The 17004-nt window shown below is 44.8% G+C and overlaps 1 protein-coding gene across 3 annotated transcripts in view; it reads left to right on the top strand.

The window, feature by feature from the left end:
- Nucleotides 1-3389: 3389 nt before the first annotated feature.
- Nucleotides 3390-17004, top strand: part of agap2 (ArfGAP with GTPase domain, ankyrin repeat and PH domain 2) — a 36098-nt gene continuing 22483 nt past the window's right edge. For 2 of the 3 annotated variants that reach the window (XM_030733343.1, XM_030733342.1), the window contains exon 1: nt 11108-12337. In XM_030733343.1, coding sequence (XP_030589203.1) covers nt 11218-12337 — 1120 coding nt within the window. In that variant the 5' untranslated portion in view covers nt 11108-11217. Of the gene's footprint in view, nt 3859-11107; nt 12338-17004 lie in introns of those variants that run through there. The other variant, XM_030733344.1, reaches the window with a different exon arrangement.

Below are 17004 nucleotides of genomic sequence, written 5' to 3'. Positions count from 1 at the left end.
ACCTCACATCACTGACCTTAATGCAGATGGGCAAATTTTCCCTCAGAAGCCACTTCATTTTTAGGGGTCTGAGAAAGTTGAAGTATTCAGCAGATCAAAAGCAGCATATTTTCTCCAGAACTTTATACAGGTATATATACATATATATGAATGAAGCGATAACCCAGCCACTGGGGACCACTAGCTGGCGTACTCCTGTGCCGGTCCCAAGCCGAGTTATATAGGGAGGGTTGCATGAGGAAGAGCACATGATGTAAAATCTTTGCCAAATCAAACAAGTCACATCAATAAGATTTCCATACCAGGCCCAGGTTAACAGCAACCACCACCGCTGCCGCTGACAGGAGCAGGACGTAGGTGGAAACTGTGCTACTGATGGCTGAAGACAGAGGATGAGGATAGAGGGAAGCAGTGAGAGAGGAGGAAAGGTAAGAGTGTGGGAGTGAGAGTAGCGTTTTAAATGTAGGGACTATGAGGAGAGAGTTGACTGATATGATGGAGAGAAGAAAGGTAGATATATTGTGTGTGCAGGAGACCAGGTGGAAGGAAAGCAAGGACAGGAGTGTTGGAGGTGGATTCTAACTGTTCTATCACAGTATAGATAGGAAGTGAAATAGGGATAATCTTGAAGGAAGAATATATGAAGATTTTTGTTGGGAGTGACCAAGAGGGACAGGATTAGAAATTAGTACATCAGAGGGACAGCTCAGGTTGAGGAGTTTGGAAAGAAAGTTAGAGAAGCAAGGCTGAGATGATTTGGACATGTGCAGAAGAGGGATGGTGGATATACTGGACAAAGGATGTCAAAGAAGAAGCAGCCAAGCAGGAAGAAAAGAGGAAGACCTCAGAGAAGATTCATGGATGTTGTGAAGGAGGACATGCAGAGGGTTGGTGTGACAGAAGAAGAGGCTGGGGATCGAACAAGATGGAAGCAGATGATCCACCGTGGCGACTCCCAAAGCGACCAGTCGAAAGAAGAAGTTCCAGTTTATACTTATACTACACTTTATTCAGTAAAACTTAAAACTAGCGACTGAACCCATGAACCAATCAGCAAGATGTTTACTGAGCATCAAGGGAGCCAAGGGCCACTTTTCCATAGACTTATATACAATCAGACTTATTTTTGAAACAAGTGTTGCCCCCTGTTGGCCATTACAAAGACTAAAGGCTTAAGACATTTCAGTGCTGGCTTCTATTCTAAGGAAGCTAGATCCACGCTTTATATGGGAAGGTTGGGAATTTTTAAAACCAGTATTAGAGGGAACACTGGGACAAATAGGCTGAGTAGCAATATGCTTGAAATGAAGAGTAAAAGTGCAGAAAACCCTTACAGTCCTCTGGGAGTGACCAAAGATGGGGTCTACAGTCATTTTACATTTCCCTGTTTTAGAGGGGACATTTCCAAAAAAATTAGATAATTGTCATAAAGCAAGGTAGTGAGACTTATCAAATAAAAATATTATTTAGGCTAACAAACAGATCACATGTGAGGGTCAAATATACCTAATGAGAGGCCAAAATATATTTTCATATTTAATATGAGTTCAATTTTATTTATATGGGCACTTTATATTGAAAGATAAAGACTTTAATACATTAAGAATAAGAATAACTTTATTGATCCCAGAGAAAAATTCATATACACATATTATAAACAGAAACTCAGCAATCCATTGAATACCAAATAACCAAACACTTGGTGACAGTGGGGTTATAAAAAGACTTTCTGTTAGCTGGAATAGATCTCCAGGAAGACCAGGCTCAGGGAGGGGAAGCCATCCGTGACAGGCTGTGGGATTAAGGAAAGGAGAAGACAAAAAAGAAGAGCATGAAGACACACAGATGACAAACAGGGCTAAACACAAAATGAATGAGAGAGCAGACAAACAGGTAATGCCATGCGATAGTGGCGTATACATTTGTGGAGAGTAAAAGAGAGGAGAGGCAGGGGCATTTTTTTGTACAGTACACCCTGTACAGGTCACCAGCCTGTCACAGGGCCAACACAGAGAGACGACCATTCACACCTATGGACAGAATCACACAAACATGGGGTGAACATGCAAACTACACACCAAGGTGGAGGGCAGCAGTGGTTAGCCAACAATGGTGGTTAGCCAACAGTGCTAACCACCACGCCACCCTGCTGCCGTTCTGTCATTTTCATTATCATTTATTCACATTTGGGGTAGTGGTCCTGAGCAGCACGGTGATGCAGTGGTTAGTACTACTGTCTCACAGCAAGAAGCACTTCTGTGTGAAGTTTGCACACTCTCCGCATGATTGCAAGTGTTGCTGTCAGGGACTCCAGCTTTCTCCCGCAGTCCAAAGACATGAATGGGTTAGGTTGGCATTTCTAAATTGACCACAGGTGTAAATGTACTGTCTGTCTCAATAGACTGGCGACCTGTGCATCCCACATTTCATCCTATAACAGGCTCCAGCCCTCCTGTGACCCTGAATTGCAAAACTGCTCTTCTGCTCATCCAACTCAACTTTAAGAAGATTAATCGGTGATCCTAAATTAGCCACAGGTAGGAATGTGAGTGTTATCTGCCTTAAAAGACTGCCTCTTGTGCTTTGACAGATAGAATAGGCTCTAGCCCCTCCCCCAAATTTGACTTGGATCTTGAAAGCAGGGTGTCTGTCTCCTGAACCTAAAGTGGGAGCTGGTTCCACAGGTGTAGGGCCTGACAGGTGAATGCTCTGCCTCCCATTCTACTTTTCAAACCTGGAGGAACTAAAAGTAAGCCTGCACCCTGAGAGCAAAGTGCTCTTTTGTGATAATATGATGTTATAAGACGTGATGGGTCTGATGATTCAGGACACTGTATGTGAGAGGAAGGATTTTAAATTCAATTCTGGGCTTAACAAGGAGCCAGTGAAGAGAGGCTAATATGAGAGAAATATGATCCCTCTTTCTGGTCCCTGGTAGTTCTCTCTCTGCAGCATTTTGGATCAGCTGGAGGTTTTATAGAGAGCTTTCAGGACATCCTGTTAATAAGGCCTGTAAGTAACAAATGCACGGTGCAGTTTTCTGCATCACTCTCTAATTAGAGAACAGTGGAAATACTGTATGCACCAAACAATGATATCAGTGCTACAAAGCTGCTGCAAAGACTGGGCAGAAATCTGGTCCTGAGTCATCATGGGATCCTCGGTATATGGGCAGCAGGTCTGACAGCAGTGGATATTTGCTCACAGAGCCCAGCCAGTCAGTAACATATTTCACTGTTAAAACACAGGGTCCTCTAATATAGGTTCAATATGTGACTAATACAAACAAACTGTGATAATATTTTCTCAGGTTATCTTGCTTTATATTATACTTTCATTGGCAGTAACAGTTATAGGAGTTATGTGAGTTATATGGGAGCCTCAGACGCCTTTTCTGTCGTGTAAAATGACAGCAGTCAGAGCCGCCTCATAGTGAAGGTTTGAAATAAGGAAGTGAATTCAGTTCAGTTCAAACCTGCAGAGGAAACTGAGACGCACACTGTCGTGAGCCGACTTTGTGGTCTAGAAAGACAGAGAGCGAGAGAGCGAGCGAGAGAAAGAGAGACACCCCGAGCCGCCTTTGCTTCTTTCTTTCTGCGGCATCTGTGCGTCTGGAGCTCTTCTTGTGGAACAAACAGCCAGGAGTTCAAATGGGCTGAAGCAGCTGTTTGCTTCACTTTACAACCGATCCATGCGTCAGGATGAGCAGCAAATCGGTGAACTCCGCTGCAATAAAAGCAGAGATCAAGAGGCACGATTCCCTCCAGACTGCAATCAACAGACTGGCCAAGCAGTTCGAAAGGGTCCAGGATCAACAGCTGCGCTCAGGCCTTAAAGTTTACCTCCACAGTATTCAAGGTAAGCTCGTCTCTCTTAAGCTTGGCTGCTCTTTGTGATTGGCCGTTACCTGTAAGCTGCCAAACAGGATGTTCATGTTGATGTTATTTTGGTGTGTTGAAGAGGCAAAATAGTTTGTAAACTGTAAGTTATAAGTTTCATAGGGTGCTGCTAGACAGGGTGAGAGCAAGACAGTGTAGGTGATTGATATCTTCCTCCTCACTTCCTGTGTCAGTCAGTGTGACAATCGGTGGAGGAGATGTTAATTTCTCATTTCACTCTAAGGGCACCCCCACCCCCACCCCACCCCAAAACAAACTCCTGGCTGTCGGCGTGTACTGGCACTTATTTATCAGTGAGGCTCTGGACATGGACAACCAATGGTGACATCCCTCAGCAACCATTGCTATGGCAGCAGCAAGAAACCTGCTGTGCGGCCTACTTCCTTTCTGCCAATCTGCAACTGCCCTCAAAGCCACTTCCTCTCAAATAAACAGGGCCTTCCTTACATGTGAAGCTGATCAGTTTTACATCATTTCCTCATGTCGCTACTTCCTACCGTTTCTTGTTAACATAGTGAGTCACTGCTGAGCTACCTGTGATTCTTTTTAGATTTCGGTGGAAATCTTGCGCACAGTAAATGAGGTCCAAAGGTGGAGGAAGTACTCAAACTTTCTAATTAAGTCAGAGGAACAAAAGCACAAAAAAAGACTTTTGTCACTGTAGCATGGAAAAGCCCCGGCTTAAAGATCTACTTTAACATGAAGCTGGTCAGTTCAGCTTTATGTATACAGTGCTGATTCACAGGAACAGTTGCCTCAAAATGCTTGAAAATTACTTAAAGTGCCTTTACTTAAAGTATGAAAATTAAATGTACTGACTATGCACATACAGCTCAAGTTAATCTGAGCTAGTCTGACCAGTGAAACAGCTGCCTATCAATATATTTAAAAAAAAAAAACAGAAACCATACACTTCCATATATTCCCCCTTCCATAAATGCTAAAAAAGAAGTTTGGATTTAATTAACCACACATTTATAAAACTTGTGTTTAGTATTGTGCAGTTTCAGCTCTATGTCTCAGTTTCTCCACATAAGTCACTCTGCTGTTATTACATGTGCGTTACAATTTATAGATTGCAGTGAATCCCAAATAGGCACAGCACCTTCACACGTTGGGTATTCTAGCATTCGTTACAATTCAGAGAACTCGTTGAGGTACTTTCCACTGATTTCCTCTCTTTTTTAATGATGCTGGCGTCACCACAACAGGAACAGCAGTGCAGTTTCCTGAAACATTTGAATTATGAATTATGACTTTTCTGCAAATGTCACATTTTGGCGGGGCACTTCCTACCCCACCTCTGTACCTACTATACCTAAGACCAAATATGAGGAGCTTCCAGTGCTCCACTATATTTTTCTGACAGTTTGGGTTAATAGTTACTTTTAAAATGTGTGTGACTGACTGGTGACCCATCCACCGTGTGCTCGGCCTCTACTACCTGTGAATAACGGGCTCTCAAAGCATTGAGTCATCACTGGGAGCTACTGCACAACTGAGGAATAACATGCACACCAAACACTTTCAGTTATTCTGTTTAAACGCTGGCGGTTTATGTTGGTAATTTCACTTTTGTGCTAGTTTAGAGCAAGATTATTATAGTTATGTTAAACATTTCAAATGTCTTTGGATAATTGTTGTATAACAAACACAAAGAGTCTGTGCACATGATAAAAAGACTTCACGTCTTCACTAAGTGTTGTTTGTATTTTAATACCACTTCTTTTTGAATCTGCCCCTGACAAATAGCACAAAAACGACAACATCAACAAAAAAAAATCTCACTATTGAACCAAACATTTGTAAACTAAGCAGAAAGAACCAATCATTCTCTGGAAACTACCTGAAACTACAATGAATCGAAAACAAAAGTGGAAAACTGAATAAGAATGAAAAGTAATGGAAAATACTCCGATTTAACGAGCAGTGAGGTGTCTGGTACAGTTTCAGGAAGCTTTAGTCTGCTGTGATAGCTCGATGAGGTTGAGGGTGAGAGGAAATGCACACATGGTCTCATCCTGTGCAGCTGTGGATGAATGAAATGTCATAGCAGTCTCTCTTCATTGCATTTACTGAAGGTACTCTGAGAGCCCATGCTTTAAAGGATATTTTTCAGATTAAGATTTAGAGGCATGTACTGAGTTTAAACAGTTCAGTTCATTGACCTCTTTAAATAAGGCCACGTATTTGAAAACTGCAGATGACTGTGAGCTGTTAACACCTCCACCCATAGACTGTATTTAAAGATGGACAACAGATCACCGCCTTGTCAAAATGAGGTCAAACTAAAGTGGGAATGGTTGCAGCTGATATTTGCATAGAAAGCAGGGGTGTAGATTTGTGGCATCCTGGTCCCAAGCACAAAACCTTTGAACTGCTTGGCTGGTTTTCAAGCTAAAGAAAAAAAGATTAGTAACTAATAGCTGTCTAGCTACCTCGCTACATATTTACTCAGAGTTACGCAACTCTGATCATTAAGTATGGGGACCAGTCGCGATGGATTTTATCCCACAGAGTTAAACCAAAATGATATGATTTAATTCAGCCTACAAAAAGACTCCTATTCTGTGAGTTTATGCTGCAAGGTTAAGCTCAGGAGGTGAAAAAAGTATATATATGCTTATCTATTTAAAAATGGGAAATCTTGTAAAAATAAAGGGTTTTAGCTAAGTCCATCCATCAGTACCATCACAGTCCACCAGGCGGCCGCAGTCCACACTTTGGGACTCGCTGATCTAATTTATTTACAAACCCCTCATGTCAATCATCTGTATCCTTCATTAATATTGGTTTGTTCTTCAGTTGCTCCCCTCAGAGTTGAGAAACTTTTAACTCTGGACTCGCCCAAACAGTTCTTTCCAAAAGCAAAGTCACATCCTGGTGCTTCGTGCACAATAAAAATGTCAGTACTCACTTTTGCATCACGTAGGATTTAAACTCCACTGTTCTGGGTGAAAGTCTTCTGCTTAGCTCACTGGGCCTCCATAGCTTGAGATCTGCCAAAGTCTTTCATCACCAACTAGATTTTTCTGATGTCTAAAAATATTTCCCAGAGGAGGTGCAGGAGGTGCAGGAGTCTGGTTCCTGCGTTATTATTTCTCCAGCAAAAAAAAAAAAAATTAATCACAATAACTGCCGATCTCAATTATGCACACTTTAAAATAACCTGACCTTTGTTCACTTGGACAAAGTATGGCTAAAACTGGGGAAAATTTATTTGAGCAACCTGGCACCTTAAAACTCCTTTTATCGCTGCATTTTTCTGTTTGTGTCACTTCACCCAATGAAATGCATGAAACATTCCAATCTTGACCTTTTGTTTGCCATTTAACAGCTTGAGAAGACTCAATCCCATTTTTAAAGGTGTATTTCTTACTTTTGGTTACGTTTGCCTAGTTATTGCTGAAGAGAAGTACCCAAACTCTATTCTGCCACTTGATGATTTATGACTTTTGAAGGTTGTCCTTCCAAGTCTTGGTCATCCTGTGACAAAAACATAACATAAAGGCTTGGGGTGGGGTAGCTGGAGTACTTTGACTCAAGAATATGTTAGTGGTGTAAAAAGTGCCATCTGAAATGTGGTGGAGCAGAGGTATCCTACACACACAGTGTTCGAGCAAATGTACTTTCTAATACTGGTGAAGTCAAAGTAACCAGTGTACCTGTGGAGTTGATTTGTTTCTTCTGAGCCTGTTGCTCTGCTCATCTGTAAACTGATGGATTCTCTTGAGCTTTCAGGACTTTTTAGGCTCTGGCAGATCTTGACACACTCTCAGAGGCATCCCATACGAGTAAAAACATTCAGCTGAATTTTTTTGTGTAATTAGGCTGCTGGAGTGTTGGCGCTGTAGTGAGGATCAAAGTCAGCGTATCCTCGACGGGGGCCTGGATCTGTGAGTGTGAGAGTTCACTGCTGCTAAAAAGAGAGCCACCACTCGTTTGGACTTAATAAGCGAGCGGGACGTGGTCGACTGACTGCGTGCCAAGGAAAAGGCTGAAAAAAGGCAAAGGCGAGGCGGGAGAAAAAGGTGCTCTTGGGAGCTAAATGAAGACATTTAAATGTGAATCTGACTGGTGTTCACTGCAGCATGGCAGCAGAGTGAGACACTGAGGGAGGGGGGGGGAGAGAAAGTGAGGGCAGCTCATAGTGAAGGAGAAATGAAAACTCACCCAGCATGACCACTGCCCTTGGCCACTGTCCATCTGACAGCACCCACCCATGGGTGTCAGAATGTGTGTGTGTGCATGTGTGTGTATCTGCGATGAGCTTTGTCTGCATGCATGCCAGAGACGGTGTTCATGTGTGTTTCTGCCTAATTTTGTTTTAAATGCGGGTGTCTGTTTCCCAATAATGAGATTCACCAACTGCAGCAGCCCTGCATGCACTTTAACTCACACTGGCATGTCATGTCCTCGCTCGCACTTGTTAAAAATGGATTTTACACTCACATCATGTCACTACTCATAGATAGAGAGTGTGCGTGGCATTTTAAAGAGCAGCTCAGCCTGATCTTCCTGTCTGAGGCTTTTTATCACGACTCTTCTTCGGTGTTCGAGGCAGCGGCCGCCAATCCTCTCAGGTCGTGCGTTTTCCCCTTGAGCCAAAGGCTGGTTGTCAGAGGTCCTTTGTATTCAGCGCGAGCAGTTACTGCCCTCTCGCTGACTGTAGAAGGGAGGGGGAGCGGGCTGAGCAGGTGGACAGTCACATCCTGAATTATGGGATGGTGGGAGGCTGAGAGTGGTGCACCGTGCCGGGAGACATCCTCTGATTTCACATTTTTTAAATCAGAGAGTAATTAACACAAAATTACACCCGGTAATAACTCATGAGATGGATGTGTAATCATGTTTGCTGCAGTGCTTCTGGTGTTGCACACAGTATAATTGCAGCAGTTCCTCTTGCGCTTTCGTCTACATTGGTGAGATTAAAATCAATCAGCAACTATTTTTTCAGTTGTGAAGAACAAAGGTAAAAATACATCTTTCAAGTTCCTAAAATGTGAGAATTTGATGTTTTTGTTTGCCTTGTGTTAGAGTGAAGTGAATATTTTGGGGTTTTAGAATAAATTATTGGAGTAGACATGACAGTAAGTCACTCACAGATGATTTACTGTATCTTAAACACAAAGAAAACCTTTTCATCACATGCAAAAGCACAAATAAAACAGTGAACACGTGTGATTAATTATTCTGATCATATTTTCCACTCCGTGGTTCAAACATTGATGTCCAATACCCTCTTATCCTCTCATGCTGTGAGCCCACCCACTTCTGCTAATGAACACATGCCGTAAAAGGCAATACACTACAGATCAATACACTCACAGGAAATCTCTTTCACTCACATGAACACACACACACACACACACACAAGGACACGCACGCATGCATGCACAGAAAGACTGTTTTGATATCCTGGGAGCAATTGTGATAGAGAATGAGAGGACGGGAAGGTGGAGGAGGAGGAGGAAGGACATGGAGGAGATGATTGTGCCACCAGAGCCAGGAAGATTGTAACACCTTAGCAACAAACAAGCCAAGCCTCCTACTGAGGAGGAGCTACACGAAGCCACACACACACACACACACACACACACACACACACACACACACACACACACACACACACACACACACACACACACACACTTATTCACACAAACAGACAGCTGAAGACAGATGAATGATCTTGATGAAAATTTTCTGGCACTTAGAAAACACACCCAGCCTGAGTGTCTTTTTTCCCCTACACACACACACACACACACACGCTTTTTCCACTATTTGTCATTCCCAACTAAACCCTGCTTACTTGCCTTTCCTTGCTACTGATCTCTTCTCCTGCAGCCTCCCCTCATTTAGCAAGTCCAGTGTGTGTGTGTGTGTGTGTGTGTGTGTGTGTGTGTGTGTGTGTGTGTGTGTGCATTGATGATTTACCACCAGCCCCTGCCTCTTCCCCCTCCTCATCCTCTCCAGCACACAGGGAAAAAGATGGAAGGGAGGGGATGGGGATGAGCAGTAAAAAAGCAGGGACCCTGCACCGTCTGAGAGGAGCAGCAGGAGAAGCAGAGGGAGAGAAAATAAAGGAGGAAAAGGAAAGGGAAGAGAAGAGAAGCAGGATCCTTCTGCATTGTATGGATCGCCTATTGGAACAAGGAGGGGCATGCGGAGGGAGGGACATCGGAGATTCCTATCAGCGAGAGGAGAGGAGAGAGAAACGCAGAGTGCGAGCGAGGAGAGCTGTGCATGTGTGAAGGTGTGTGTGTGTGTGTGTGTACGTGATGAGATTTGGACTCGCTGAACCTGTGCGACGGTGTCTCTGTCAGAAGCCTTCACAGGCAGTCGAGAAGCTGTGACTCGCCTCAGCGCCTCCACTTATGCTCGGCGCCTGATGCACTCACAGGACACAGGCAGCCCAAGAGACGGAGAGAGGGGCGTGATGGCCAGACGCGCCCTCGCTCGGTCATGCATCTCTCCATCTTCCCACCTGGACTTCTTCTGCTGGCATCTGCTCCTGATCCCCTCCAGCCCTCATTGGTGTCCTTCCTGTGCGTCTCCGTGAGGCTGCATGCCTTCTTGCCACCTCGCTCTCTGAATGGATGCTGCTGTCAACACGCATGTGAGGTGTGCAGTAAGAGCCCATGATTTGGACTGGACTGCATTCAGCTCTGGGGGTTACTGTGCCACGCTGCTTTAGGGTGACACTAATCAATTTTTAAAGACTTCACCTTTTCACTTTACAGCTGCTGTCATTACATCCTTGATGACGTATGATGCAGGGCAGCTGTTATTCTGAAATGAATCAAGATTTTTGAAGCGGTTGGACTGAGCAACATGTAAGCTGGGGGAGTGCTGCACATGAAATAAGGTCAAGTAAATGATTACCATAAAGAATGAGGTATCAGACATGATAATGAAGATATTTTTGTCTCAGTGGCTGCATACATTTTGACTGGGTGTTTTCTAGGAACAAAAGAGCTGCTTTGACTGTACTGACAGTGGTCCTGAAGGTTGTCAGGAAGGGTGGATTTCGTTTTTGTGTCCCAGAGAAATGAGAATTACAGTGAGAGAAGAAATCCGTGACTGAAATTAAAATCTGAAACAAAGAAAGAGGGATTTGGGGGATGGATGAGCCCAACAGTCCCTCTGCTGTTGTGTCTTCCGAGGAGAAACTTAATCTTCCTCCATGTAAGTTTTTCGTCCTTGTCGTGTCGTCGGATTGCTTCACATCCCAACACGCTGGCAAAGCGTCAGTTGTTCATGCTGCTCTGTCTGGTTTCATTCATTTGCTGTGCGTCTATTGAAGCCTGACCACATGAGCGGAGGCGGCGCCCTGCAGCAACGCACCACCTACCTCATTTCCCTCACCCTGGTTAAGGTAGAGGCTGTGGAAGAGAATGGCGGGGAGGCCAAGAACAGCAACCAGGGGAAGGAGGTGGAGGCCAGACCAGGAGAAAGGACGGGAGATGAAAGAGTGGAAGCTGAAGGTGGAGCTTCCACACGGGCTGAAAATGGAGCTGGAGTGGGTTTAGGACAACCACAAAGAGCTGAAGATGCTGTCATTGTGAAAGGTGGTACTGATGAACTCAAGGAAGGAGAGAGGAGATCCCTCCACCCTTTGACAGATAAACTACCTGCTAATGTCCCCAGTAAAGTGGGTGAAAAGCCACCATGCAACCTCTCTATCCCCTTACCTGCTGAGAGAATGACGATTCAGAAGACAAAGTCAGCAGATGTAGTCGAGAAGATGCTTTCCACCCCAGAGGCAAAGCAATGCAGGTCTCCATCTCTGACCCCAACACCCCCAATGGAGGTGGCCGAGCCCAGCCGCACCCCAACCAGGACCAGCTTTCCCATCCGCCCGGCAGGCCAGCGTCCTGTGAGTCTGCTCAAGTCTCACAGCAGCGTGGCCACCCGCGGTCGCGACTCCAGGGAGGGTAGAGAACGCAGCCCTACCTCAGCCCAGAGCCTCGATCGTAAGGACTGCCGTGTGACGACGCGCTCTCCAGGTCCCTGCAGGGCCTCCTGGGCCGAGGCGAGCAGGACCGAAGGATGGCGGGACCTGCAGGATGAGGCCCAAACTGGAATTACGCTGGAGGTTGGAGGTGGCATGGCTGCGGTGATGAGAGACATCCCCAGGAAGGACAGGCTAAAGAGCGGCTCAACTTCCCTACCTGCACCTCCTACCCAGGCCCCCAAACCTCGCAAAGGCAAAAGTCGCACCCTGGATAACAGTGACCTTAACAGCCTCTCTGAAGACCTGGGGCTGGCAAGAGAAGCTCAGCAGGCGCAGCAGGGCCAAAGAGGCTCTGCTAAAGACAGAAAGATGCTCAAGTTCATCAGTGGCATTTTCACGAAGAGCAGCTCAGGGGCAGCGGGGTCATCCTCCACAGCACCTCCTGTCTATATACAGAGAGACTCCAGTGAAGAGGAAGGTAGGAGGTCACAAACATATCACATCTTCAATTCCAAATCCACCCTTGATATATACAACAGATTATCAGAGGCACCCCTGTCTGCAGCCAAACATTTATCAGAGTTTAGCCCCCTTTATTTGTGCACAGGCATCCATTAGAAACGAGTCAGGCTGGGGTGGGGTGGGGTTGATCTTTTTAAAGAACCCAACAAAAAATCCATTTGCAGGCTTTAACGTTGTCACGTGTCGGGAAACATTTTCCCGAAGCCATGTGCGTCTGCAAATTGATGATAGATGAAGTTCTTTGATCTGACAATTGACAATAGAATCATCTTGGACAGTTTTAACCTAATTCCCCTCAGAGCCCAGGCCAATTTCACACCGCTGGAGGGGTAATCTGCACACACAAACACTGACACTAACACCCCCCACCCACCCAACACACATGCAGACACTTAAGCAGTGTTCCCAGCATGGCTTTAAATCTCCTAATGAAGCCAAAGGGGAGAGGAGCTGGTGGTTGGATTGCATCGCTCCATAAAGCTGGAACGATTAGAAAGGAGGAAAGACATGAGATATTTGTTCACCCACGTCAAAAAAGGGAAGTGAGGATCCGCAGCCAATCAAGAACATTTATAATCCTGTCTTTGATATTCCACCCACTGCATGTTCTGCCACTATAAGGAGCATTTTTTTTTTCCACCTTCCTTCTCACCCTCTTTGTCTCCGTCAGGTTCGATTTAAATTCAGCTCTGAAGCATATATGTGCCCTTTTAAGCTTCAGGATTGTTGGGTTGCGAGTTGAGCGGCTGCAGCACACAACAGTGCATCCCTTTCACCAACATGTTTGCTCAAAGACGGCGCGAGTGTCAGCCTGCGGGAGCCAGCACGCGAGGGAGCGTGTGTGTGTGTGTGTGTGTGTGTTTTATGCATTCATTCACTCATTGTGTATTCACACTGTTACACATGCACACTGTGGATTCACTCAAGTAGTGAGACCAGCCCCGCCGACCGCACACACACACACACGGGTGCGTGTGCGCGCACTCACGCACACATATTCACATACTCAAGGCAGGAGGAAGTGTTGCCATGGCAACCGGCAGGACTGCTGCTTCTGCTGCTGCTGCTATAGAGCCTGATGAAACATAGGGTGGAGGAGGTGTGTGCGTATGTGTGTGTGCGCGTGTGTGTGTGTGTGTATCTGTGCACTGACACACGGTGGAGAGACAAAATTCCTAAAAACAGAATTAAGTTTAGGATGTCAGCTACAGGCTGCACGCGAGGTTTGTAAGGGATCGATCCTGATTGGTTTGGAGCAGGGACTGTGGCTAATTGGCTTCATGCAGAAATGTGTGTGTCAAAGCAGCAGAAGGATCACATTGTCTGATCACTTTTGGCACCAGCAGCAAGCCATAAAAGAGAGCTTTTAGTCAGAAAGACAGACAAAGACGGGCAAAGTGTGTGTGTGTGGGTATGTGTGTGTGTGTGTGTGTGTGTGTGTGTGTGTGTGTGTTAGGAGTTGCCTTTTTTTCTCGGGGGGCTGCGTGCAGCAGCAGCTCGCATGTAAGTGCCTTTTTTAATCGGATGAAGCACATCATCGCCGTGTGTGGCGCTGGCCTGAACATTGCATAGATTTACAGTAGAACCAGGCCTGACTTTAATCATCATCTGTTTTTGAAGGACACATCACACATTCACACTGAGGATAATGGGCAGTGTATCTATCAGGCTAGTCTGCCAAAGCCTCCTGGTCTCCCGTTGTTTTCCTCTAGTTCCTTTCCTCCTTTTGTATTTTCTGATAAATGCTTTTTTTTTAAACTACAAAAGGAGGACACAGGCAGTGTGGCTCTTGAATCAAGAATAAAACATATCACTCTAAAAACTGAAGCTTGTACAGGCAATGGTGGTTGTTAGCACCTACCACAGCTTGAGCCTTAAGATTCAAAGTTCTTTTAGAACAAAGTCTTGCAGCCATCTTGGTTGCAGAACTTCTTAACCAGTGAGACTGAGCCCTGTGCAGACAGCTCTGCAGCTGTGAGCACTGTTTCAGAATGCTCTCTGTTAGGCTTCACAATCTTTCCATCAGTGTCTCATCCAGATCTTCATTGTCATCAGTCTCATCAGGTTTTTTGAGGCTAACAAGACAAAGACAAGACCAGTAAGATCACCTCCTTGGAGGCTGAAAATGTCCTCCACACCATGCAGCAGAGTTACTGGATCCAAAGTGTATCTGAATATTTTTTGAGAACATCAAGATGATGTTTATCAATTTATTGCATTTCAATTTGACATATATTTGTGTCCAAACTAATCCAAAAGTTAATCGCTTCCAAGTTCCACACCTCTAAGACTGTCATGCAAAGCATTCCAGAACCTTTTCCTGCTAACGGAGACATAGCCACCGTGATGCAAGTAATAAACTGAAAGATAGCCGTAATGTTCAATGGTCAGTTTTGTATAAAACCTACATGTGATGTTAAATCAGATCTTAAGTTTCACGACTCTACACGAAAAGCTTTTTTCTCACGTGTTAAACTTTTCACAGTGGCGTGGCGGTTAGCGCTGTTGCCTCACAGCAAGAAGGTCTGGGTTCAAATCCACCTTGGCCCGGGCCTCTCTGTGTGGAGTTTGCATGTTCCCCCCTTGTTTGTGTGGGTTTCCTCCCACAGTCCAAAGACATGCAGTTACTGGGGTTAGGTTAACTTGTGATTGTAAATTGCCCATAGGTGTGAGTGTGAATGATGGTCTATCTCTCTGTGTTAGCCCTGCGACAGGCTGGCGACCTGTACAGGATGTACCCTGCCTCTCACCCTGTGACAGCTGGGATAGGCTCCAGCCCCCCCGTGACCCTGAAAAGGATAAGCAGAAAGAGGATGGCTGTTAAACTTTTTTTATGCACGCGTAGGGTTTCATGACATCGTGGCTTCAATCCAGGTGCTACCTGTCAAACTAAGACTGCTTGACATCTGCTAGCATAAGCATTAATGTTGATCCTGATTTTAACATTTCACTCAAACGGAGCTGCTACCAGCTGCAGACTCTGTTGTCAGTGTAGTACATTCATCTAAGAAAAATATGAATGCAGTCTAACACGACAGTCATTCAATAAATCCTTTTTTGACTGCACTAATCTCTGTAAACACACTCTGTATCTGCATGTGAGTTTACAGATATCTGTGAGCAATGTTTGATCTTTGAAGCTTTTTGGTTGCTGTTTGTTGTCTGAGTGGTATAAACCAATCATGTTTGACTAGGCTTTTGCTGCATGCAGGTAAACAGTCCACATCAAGAGAAAAAGAAAAGCATCTTGGGCTAAGTGCACTGTTGAAGCCATTATTTGACCTGTTTCCTGTCTGAAACAAACCTTTTTAGCTCCCATTCATGGTGGCCCAGAGAGGTCAGAGGCGCTGCAATTAAAGAAAACACCAGCAAACACAAAACAGAAGCTGAAAAAAACAAAAAAAGTAGAAAAAAAAGAAGAGTTTGGGGGAGAAAATGTAATGAAGCAGCTGAGGAGGTGACAGAAACATGCTAAGGAGACTTTCTTAAAAGAAGTGGAGGATTCATCGGTGTTATGAGGGAGAAAAAGTGAGATTTGTTTTTTCAGCTTCCTTTTTGTTTTGTGTGCTTTTGCAGCATTTTTGTATTCGCTGGTGTTTTCTCAAGGCCAGCGTACCTGTTCCTTCCCTACATGCCAAAATCCTTCTGATTGGCTAAAGGTTTGATCAGGAGGTGGGCTCCTGTGTCTGGAGACATCACCCTCTCTCTATAGAGCCAAGTGTAGAAAAAAATTGTCTCAGACTGTCTGTGAGCACTCAGTCTGAAGGCTGAGCTTTTAGATCGCACCAGCCTCATTATTTGAAACTTTGGCAGCGTGTAATACAAGCATCTACTTTTGTAACAGTCAACAAGCTAGAATGAGGAAAAGCATAAAAGGTTCCCTTTGGTATCTGCATTCATAGTCAAACTGTAAACCATGACTGGTCTGTGAAACAGGAAGTTTGGAGTAAGATATGGGAGATATCATCTAAATATCTGCACTGGAAGCCCTGAAGTCATTAGGCGCGTGCTGATGGCTTCCCAGACAGAGTACCTAAACGGGCAACTGATGCCTTTTATGTCTCTGAATCAATTTTTTTGTCTGTCCTTCTCTTTGATGGCTCTGGAGCTGCAGCTGGGTGTCTGGGTGTGAGCGTCACATCACATCAGGGGCATGCCACCTCTTTTGCCCAATAGGGATGCTGGCACAGCTGTCTGTGACCGAACCCCTGCAGGCGACTGTGTGTCATGTTCACAGACACAACAATTTCACAGCCAAGTTTGTGGTCAAAATTAGCCCCTGATCATTTTTAGAATGAGTCGATTAAATATGCCACTGAACAGGAAAGGAACCCCAAATAGCTTTTGATCATTTTTATTTGTCCAGTAGTTCCATCTGTTTTATTTTGGTTATTTTAAATATGAACTGCATGTCTTGAGTTTTGGACTGTTGGCCCAATGAACAATGCACACAGTTATACAATACTAGTGCTTCACCAGAACTGAAGCACACTTATTGGGCAGGCTGTACCTCACATGAGGGCATATTATTTATCTGATAATTCAATTAAAAGTGCTTTAAAGGGCACAGACAGCATAAACACAGTGCAGAGGTCCAGTTCAGTGACAGGCAGACAGGTAACA

Source organism: Archocentrus centrarchus, chromosome 7 (genome assembly GCF_007364275.1).
Source record: "Archocentrus centrarchus isolate MPI-CPG fArcCen1 chromosome 7, fArcCen1, whole genome shotgun sequence".
Taxonomy (NCBI): domain Eukaryota; kingdom Metazoa; phylum Chordata; class Actinopteri; order Cichliformes; family Cichlidae; genus Archocentrus; species Archocentrus centrarchus.
Note: the sequence above shows the minus strand (reverse complement) of the source record. Positions and strands in the feature narration are given on the sequence as shown.